The sequence below is a fragment of the Oncorhynchus tshawytscha genome, unplaced genomic scaffold (assembly GCF_018296145.1).
Source record: "Oncorhynchus tshawytscha isolate Ot180627B unplaced genomic scaffold, Otsh_v2.0 Un_contig_17120_pilon_pilon, whole genome shotgun sequence".
In the NCBI taxonomy this organism is placed as follows: domain Eukaryota; kingdom Metazoa; phylum Chordata; class Actinopteri; order Salmoniformes; family Salmonidae; genus Oncorhynchus; species Oncorhynchus tshawytscha.
The window spans coordinates 17,355-26,634 of NW_024607454.1; the positions used below are offsets into that span (position 1 = coordinate 17,355).

The following is a 9,280-nucleotide window of genomic DNA, read 5'->3' on the forward strand; positions in this document are numbered from 1 at the left end:
AACACACATGTCACTCAATTCACTCAATTCAGAACTTCCTAGTTCCATGTATCAAACAATTATTTCAGTTATATTAAAACCAGGAAAATCTGGAGTCCCCTGCTGATTACAGACCCATACATGTAATAAATGGTGACAATAAAATAACAACAACACTTATAAGCAATAGAATGTCAAAAGTCTTATCAGACGTGATACATGTCCATCAAACAGGGCTTATAAAAAACAGACACTTAGATTCATCAATAATGGCTGTTGATGCCGAAAGGCTTTCAACCATCTTGAATGGCTTTTTCTATTGAAAACTTTGGAAGCCCTCAACTTTTGAGCTGAAATAATACATTTAATAAAACCATTGTATAAATGTCCTAAAGCAAAAGTATACACAAATAATACATTATCTGATTGTTTTAGAAAGGGGCACAAAACAGGGATGTCCCATCTCACCCTCCTGTTAGCACAGGCAATTGAACCACTTGTAGAAAGAATTAGACAGGACCCAAATGTAACAGGTATCAATCAGTATTGGTAAACATGAATATAAACTAAACTTATTTGTAGATTATCTACTTATATACCTGACCAATATTGAACACTCAATGCCCCCTTAGCTAAAAAATATTTTCAGAATACTCTAAAATCTCAGGATATCAAATTAAAGTGGGGAAAAATGAAATGATACGAAAAAGAATAGCTCACAATCTACAGCAATCATTTTAAGTGGACTACCAAAAATATTAAATATTTAGGATGCTTAACTCATAAGAGTCCTGTCTAAGCGGGGGAGGGGGGGGAGGTTCTACTAATCTACATTAAATTGTTTAAGGAGGTCATACCAAGGATCATTTTGCTATTTGATTTTGAATTTTAAGACGCTTTGAAGCATAAAAAAACAAAAAATATTAGCCCATACAAACACATTGAATAACAGATTCACTACACGGAAAAACAGATGGTCCCAAGAAATCTAAAGGAAGTTTGTTCTAAAGTGTCTGTCCTATATCTGAGAGATATAAAAAAGATCACGAAACATATACATATTTTTTTTATGGGTACTTAACTCATTATTTTTGGCACTAAACACTCTCCGTATATACCTCCATTCATTTTTCAACTGGTACCGGGGGACCTTCAGATAAGTCTTGTGAGGCCTGTGGGGGTCCTAGAGCAAAATAACCAATATTATTCCACATGTTTTTCTACCTGTTGTTACGTCACAGCCTTATTCTAAAATGCATTCCATTTTTTTTAAATCTATACACAATACCTCATAATGACAAAGCAAAAACAGGTTTTTAGAAAATGTTGCAAACGTATTAAAAATAAAAAACAGAAATACCTTATTTACATAATTATAAGACTTTGCTCTAAGAATCGAAATTGAGTTCAGGTGCATCCTGTTTCCATTCATCATCCTTGAGATGTTTCTACAACTTGATTGGAGTCCACCTTTGGTAAATTCAATTGATTGGACATGATTTGGAAAGGCACACACCTGTCTATATAAGGTCCTACAGTTGACAGTGCATGTCAGAGCAAAAAACAAGCCATGAGGTCGAAGGAATTGTCCGTAGAACTCAGAAACAGGATTGTGTCGAGGCACAGACCTGGGGAAGGGTACCAAAACATTTCTGCAGCATTGAAGGTTCCCAAGACCACAGTGGCCTCCATCATTCTTAAATGGAAGAAGTTTGGAACCATCAATACTCTTCCTAGAGCTGGACACCCATCCAAGCTGAGCAATCGGAGGAGAAAGGCTTTGGTCAGGGAGGTGACCAAGAACCCGATGGGACAACCATCTCTGCAGCACTCTACCAATAAGGCCTTTATGGTAGAGTGACCAGACAGAAGCCATTCCTCAGTAAAAGGCACATGACAGCCCGCTTGGAATTTGCCAAAAGGCACCTAAAGGACCCTCATACCATGAGAATCAAGATTTTCTGGTCTGATGAAACCAAAATTCAACTCTTTGGCCAGATTGCCAAGCTTCATGTCCGGAGGAAACCTGGCACCATCCCTACGGTGAACCATGAGGGTGGCAGCATCATGCTGTGGGGATGTTTTTCAGTGGCAGGGACTGGGAGACTAGTCAGGATCAAGGGAAAAATGAACTGAGAAAAGTACAGAGAGATCCTTGATAAAAACCTGCTCAGGACCCCAGACTAGGGCGAAGGTTCATCTTACAATAGGACAATGACCCTAAGCACACAGCCAAGACAACCCAGCAGTGGCTTTGAGACAAAATCAATTCTAATAACCTGTTTTTGCTTTGTCATTATGGGGTATTGTGTGTAGATTATTCAATCCATTTTAGAATAAGGATGTAATGTAACAAAATGTGGAAAACGTGAAGGGGTCTGAATACTTTTCTGAATGCACTGTACATGTTTGTGAGTGACTCACCTCATATTATTGTGTAGCCTAAACTGTTTGGACGCTACAGCCAATTTTGTGAGAAGACCGATTTTCAGGATGTCTCATGGTCTGACAAACGTTGATCTAGCTCGGTCACCTTTCACCAGGGGTGAGGACATTGGCCTTGGTTTAACAAGGACAAGGATTCTATTTGGAACCTTTTTCATCCTTCTCTAAGGAAAGGTTCTAAAAGGCTTCATTTTATGGAGAAAATGTTCTACCTGGAATGAGGGTTCTTCTAAACTGCAAGGACAAGCTGAGGAATCCTTTATTGTTCTAGATCCCTTTTTCTAAAAGTGTGAGTTGAAAGAGCCCATCTTGTCTGATTCATTACTACTCAAACTTCCCTCTCCTCTTTGTTTACATCTGGGTTGGCTATACAACGCACATGTCTCTTCAATGCAACAGCCAAGTGTTCCTTTTCTTGAGCACTTGGCTTGCAGGCCTGCTTTGATTGTTTGAGAATCTCGTGCGTCTTTATCCCGCCTCACATCCGAGGGAAAAGCATTACAGCGCATGCTTTAAGGACGGATTAGACAGGTAGAGAAGGAGAAAGAGGAGGGCACCAAGGATTTCACTTGCTGCTTACAATTAAACAGAACGTGCAGGTTGGTCACTTCAGGTCTACACACATGCTTGGATGAGTCGACTTCAGTGACTGCGGATACCATTCTTAGTCTTCCATGGGCATTGCTGATTATTCATTGTATTTCGATTGGATGCTGAGAAGGTGCTGCTGGCTTTCTTCTTGAGATCTACTCCCGCATAGCCTCCAGATTTCTACATTCCCTTATTTAAGGGGCAAGGGGGACCTTCATATGTTTGTGGATCTTCACTGAATCTCCAAGATGGATAGACCGTGAATTTCCCTTCCTTTCTTTGACTCTATCCTTGCAGCCCATGGCTGACTGAGTAGTGACTCTTTAGTACGTCACCTTCCATTCCAAATTCCAGACAACAACTACAGGTAAGCTAAATGTAAAGGTTTTAATTGAATATCAAAGGTTTGAAACATTTTCTTGAAGCGCTCCAGAATGTTTCTCTTCAAACCTTCTACATTCTACTTTTACCGTGCTGTATTTATTATAGAGGCAGTTGCTGTCATGGATTTTTGAAGGTATGATTGAAAGTTTGCATCTCCCAGTATTATGCAACAGTATTGTTGAGTAGAATTTCCTCATCACAGTATTATGCAACAGTATTGTTGAGTAGAATTTCCTCATCACAGTATTATGCAACAGTATTGTTGTTGTCCCCTGACGCAAAAAGGGAAAATGCTCTGACGTCTGTGACGTGTCTGATCATTCTTCACGTATTGTCATTTGACCTTTGGTAATCAGAGGTCATCCCTTTCTGGTGAGAGAGCTGAGACACTCTCCCCTTTGACCTCATCTGCACCAACCCAGCCAGGTGGCCTTGAGAACCATCCAGCTCAATGAGATGTACCCTATCTAATGAGACACATAATGACATTAGCAAATCGTATGTGCCCTGGATCCTGATTCAAGTGCTTCACAATTGCTACAGTCAGGCTTCAGTTGACTGTAGCGATATATTGTTTAGGCTTTGAAAAGCTTTTGGTACTGATGCACCATAGAGCAGATAGGCAGTATGGATGACTTGGTGAGGGGGCCATTTCTTGCCAAAGAGCTGTGTGAATAATTGTGTTTTTTAAATATGTGATTTCATTTGTATGTATTGTGAATCTGTATTTCTGAATCTGTGAATCAAACAGTAATCCCTTGCTCAAGACGGTCTAATCGCAGCTTGGCACACCTTGACAGTTCCTGGGTCACCCCTGAGAGGTTATGTAACTAAACCACTGGTGTGCTTGACAGGCTAATTTTGTCGGCCTTAACAGGCTTATGTCCGGGCACTGTGTGTCAGACAGCCTCTGATTGATTTGCCAGTCACAACCTATTAACTGCCTCTCCGTCACGTCTTTGGTTCTGTGGATGTAAACAGTATGCAATACAAGCAGTTACTCCAGTTACAAATTCACTCAATATGGTTTTAGAAACAGGGAATTTCGCCAAACCTCCATTTTCCTCTCAATCCGAGAGATATTTTGCCAGTGAGTACAGGGCTGTTCATTTTTAGGACAGTGTAACAGTGTAGCAGGGGGACCCAGCAGAAGGGCTCCATCTCAGGAAATGGATGGTATTGACAGTGTGTGTTAGTGTAAATATGAAACAATACGGGACACGGTGACAACACACGGATGTTCCAGAATGGCAGAGGGAACAAAGTTACGCAACAGCACACAAGGTTATACACCCCAAGAGATGTGATTTAAATGATGCTAGGAGTAGGGACGGTCGAGCACCTTTAAGTTGAAGAGCTTTTAATAAGCCAGACCACAACAAAGCTGGGAGACTTGTTGCTGTGGTGACGTGATGAGGCGATTAGGTAGAGAGATGGAGGGAGGAGTGTGAGGAGTGTGAGATGGGGGCATGACCTGAAAATGAAGACTTCCATCTCAGAGGAATAAGATTACGAAGAAGCTCCATTCACTGGAAAATCACTGCATCCTCAGACTGACCCAGATCAGAGGGCAGAGATAACAGACGTTAAGTCTAAGTCAGTTGCTGTCGACAGACACTGGACACACACACATACTGTACTAACACACAAGTCATGGTGGGCTCCTGAGTGGCGCAACAGTCTAAGGCACTGCGTCTCAGTGCAAGAGGCGTCACTACAGCCCCTGGTTCAAATCCAGGCTGCATCATATCCGGCCGTGAACCCTTTCACTAATAGGAGGTGGAGTCTCATAGGGCGGTGCCAAATTGGCCCTGCATCGTCCAAGTTTGGCCGGAGTAGGCCGTCATTGTAAATTAGAAATTCTTCTTCACTGACTTGCCTAGTTAAGTTTTAAAAAATTATTATAATAACTGGTGTGCTTTGAAACCTAAATATCAGGTATCAAGCCCCAAGGTACACTCTTAGGAAAGAAGGTGTCACACCTTGAATTGTCCCAATAGGTGAATCCTCTAAAAATAACTCTTTGTTTCAAGTGGAGCCTTTTCACTAATACGAGGGGCTACGTCAGTAGTATTCAAAGTCGGGGAAATGGGGTCACCCATTGATTTACATACTCACATCTCCCATGTCTCTCTCTCTACCCACTCGTTCTGTCTCCTCTCCCTCATACATCTACTCACATCTCCCATGTCTCTCTCTCTACCCACTCGTTCAGCCTCCTCTCCCTCATACATCTACTCACATCTCCCATGTCTCTCTCTCTACCCACTCGTTCTGTCTCCTCTCCCTCATACATCTACTCACATCTCCCATGTCTCTCTCTCTACCCACTCGTTCTGTCTCCTCTCCCTCATACATCTACTCACATCTCCCATGTCTCTCTCTCTACCCACTCGTTCTGTCTCCTCTCCCTCATACATCTACTCACATCTCCCATGTCTCTCTCTCTACCCACTCGGTTCTGTCTCCTCTCCCTCATACATCTACTCACATCTCCCATGTCTCTCTCTCTACCCACTCGTTCTGTCTCCTCTCCCTCATACATCTACTCACATCTCCCATGTCTCTCTCTCTACCCACTCGTTCTGTCTCCTCTCCCTCATACATCTACTCACATCTCCCATGTCTCTCTCTCTACCCACTCGTTCTGTCTCCTCTCCCTCATACATCTACTCACATCTCCCATGTCTCTCTCTCTCTACCCACTCGTTCTGTCTCCTCTCCCTCATACATCTACTCACATCTCCCATGTCTCTCTCTCTACCCACTCGTTCAGTCTCCTCTCCCTCATACATCTACTCACATCTCCCATGTCTCTCTCTCTACCCACTTGTTCTGTCTCCTCTCCCTCATACATCTACTCACATCTCCCATGTCTCTCTCTCTCTACCCAATCGTTCAGTCTCCTCTCCCTCATACATCTACTCACATCTCCCATGTCTCTCTCTCTACCCACTCGTTCAGTCTCCTCTCCCTCATACATCTACTCACATCTCCCATGTCTCTCTCTCTACCCACTCATTCAGTCTCCTCTCCCTCATACATCTACTCACATCTCCCATGTCTCTCTCTCTACCCACTCGTTCAGTCTCCTCTCCCTCATACATCTACTCACATCTCCCATGTCTCTCTCTCTACCCACTCGTTCAGTCTCCTCTCCCTCATACATCTACTCACATGTCCCATGTCTCTCTCTCTACCCACTCGTTCAGTCTCCTCTCCCTCATACATCTACTCACATCTCCCATGTCTCTCTCTACCCACTCATTCTGTCTCCTCTCCCTCATACATCTACTCACATCTCCCATGTCTCTCTCTCTACCCACTCGTTCAGTCTCCTCTCCCTCATACATCTACTCACATCTCCCATGTCTCTCTCTCTACCCACTCGTTCAGTCTCCTCTCCCTCATACATCTACTCACATCTCCCATGTCTCTCTCTCTACCCACTCGTTCAGTCTCCTCTCCCTCATACATCTACTCACATCTCCCATGTCTCTCTCTCTACCCACTCGTTCAGTCTCCTCTCCCTCATACATCTACTCACATCTCCCATGTCTCTCTCTCTACCCACTCGTTCAGTCTCCTCTCCCTCATACATCTCTCACATCTCCCATGTCTCTCATCTACCCATGTTCAGTCTCCTCTCCCTCTACATCTACTCACATCTCCCATGTCTCCTCTACCCCGTTCAGTCTCCTCTCCCTCATACATCTACTCACATCTCCCATGTCTCTCTCTACCCACTCGTTCTGTCTCCTCTCCCTCATACATCTACTCACATCTCCCATGTCTCTCTCTCTACCCACTCGTTCAGTCTCCTCTCCCTCTACATCTACTCACATCTCCCATGTCTCTCTCTCTACCCACTCGTTCAGTCTCCTCTCCCTCATACATCTACTCACATCTCCCATGTCTCTCTCTCTACCCACTCGTTCAGCCTCCTCTCCCTCAGACATCTACTCACATCTCCCATGTCTCTCTCTACCCACTCGTTCAGCCTCCTCTCCCTCAGACATCTACTCACATCTCCCATGTGTCTCTCTACCCACTCGTTCAGTCTCCTCTCCCTCATACATCTTTGTGATAGTATGAATACATTATCATTCTGTTTGCCATCAGTTCCCGAGCCATTATTACAGATGGACAAGAAGCCACATCAAACTCTTATGGTGTGCTGCATCAGTGACCTTTTCACTGGAGCAAATATGGTAATACCTGTTGACACAGCTAGGCATTATGGGTCAAGGAGGAGTAAATGAATAAACCTCCTATCTATCTCTCTCTCTCTCTCTCTAGTGCCAACACAATGCAGAGGCAAGTGGAGGTCAGAATGCATGAAAGCCATTTGGAGCCCATCGTGGAGCCTCCTCAGCCTATGTGTTGGGGAATATGCAGCAAAATCATGAATAACTTGGTCCTTTTCCTCACCATCCTTGGTAAGTTAGTCTGTCCTATAGATGTGTCTGCTTATTACTGTTTTTGTAAGTTAGCCTGTTGCATAGATGTTACTGTCTTGGTAAGTTAACCTGTCGTATAGATGTTACTGTCTTGGTAAGTTAGCCTGTCGTATAGATGTTACTGTCTTGGTAAGTCAGCCAGTCGTTTAGAGGTGACTGGTTATTACTGTCTTGTTAAGTTTGCTTGTTGTTTAAATGTGTCTGGTTGTTACAGTCTTGGTAAATTAGTCTGTCATATAGATTTTACTGTCTTGGTAAGTTAGCCTGTTGTTTAGAGGTGACTGGTTGTTACTGTCTTGGTAAGTTAGCCTGTCATATAGATGTTACTGTCTTGGTAAGTTAGCCTGTCGTATAGATGTTACTGTCTTGGTAAGTTAGTCTGTCGTATAGATGTTACTGTCTTGGTAAGTTAGTCTGTCATATAGATGTTACTGTCTTGGTAAGTTAGCCTGTTGTATAGATGTTACTGTCTTGGTAAGTTAGTCTGTCATATAGATGTTACTGTCTTGGTAAGTTAGCCTGTTGTTTAGATGTGTCTGGTTGTTACTGTCTTGGTAAGTTAGCCTGTTGTTTAGATGTGTCTGGTTGTTACTGTCTTGGTAAGTTAACCTGTTGTTTAGATGTGTATACTTTCAGTCAGTAGTTTTGAAACTAATGCTAATGAGCCAAAATGTGTTCCCGAAAATTGTGCGCAATTGTGTTCTATGTCATCTATTTTGTATGTTAAATTACAAAAAGCAAGTTTTATTTGTATTTTTGTTTTTTGCAACTCATATTTTATTATGTTATGTTATGTTACAAATTAGTAAATTCTTAAGATCCCGGATTGCATCTTTAACAATGAAAAGTGTGGGGTTTGATATAATTTAGTTTTGATATCATTTAGTTTTTCTGCACTTGGTCTCCTCCCATCCCTCACAGTACATAAGGTTGCCTAAAACTTGTGGGTGAAAGTGTAGCGAGAGCCGAGGTAGAGCTTGTTGTGTTCAGGGTATAAACACTAGCTGATGAGTATGAATACAAATAGCCCAGTGTGTGTAAACGGTGGTTCTAAATCATGCAACAGAAAACCAATGAGAGATCCAGTTGATATGACTGTGGGTTCTCTCTCTGTGTTCTAGGTGTGATCACAGGCTCTGTTTCTGGAATACTACTGCGTCCCATGTCGCCGCTCCCCCCTGATGTGGTCATGATCATCTCGTTCCCAGGAGACATCCTGATGAGGATGCTGAAGATGCTCATCCTGCCCCTGATCATCTCCAGTCTCATCACAGGTGGGAGACCAGAACCCTGCCATCATATGTATTTATCATGGATCCCATTAGTTCCTGCCAAGGCAGCAGCTACTCTTCCTGGGGTTTATTATAGATCCCCATTAGTTCCTGCCAAGGCAGCAGCTACTCTTCCTGGTGTTTATTATG

At 42.9% G+C, this 9,280-nt stretch overlaps 1 protein-coding gene across 1 annotated transcript; it reads left to right on the forward strand.

Annotated features, from left to right (window-relative positions):
- Window positions 1-3,018: 3,018 nt before the first annotated feature.
- LOC121842575 (excitatory amino acid transporter 2-like) lies at window positions 3,019-9,161 on the forward strand (the record flags this gene model as incomplete). Its single annotated transcript, XM_042312452.1, has 3 exons — window positions 3,019-3,382; window positions 7,699-7,838; window positions 8,981-9,161. Coding segments are annotated over exons 2-3 (311 nt in total), but the record flags the coding sequence as incomplete, so codon positions are not given.
- Window positions 9,162-9,280: the final 119 nt, after the last annotated feature.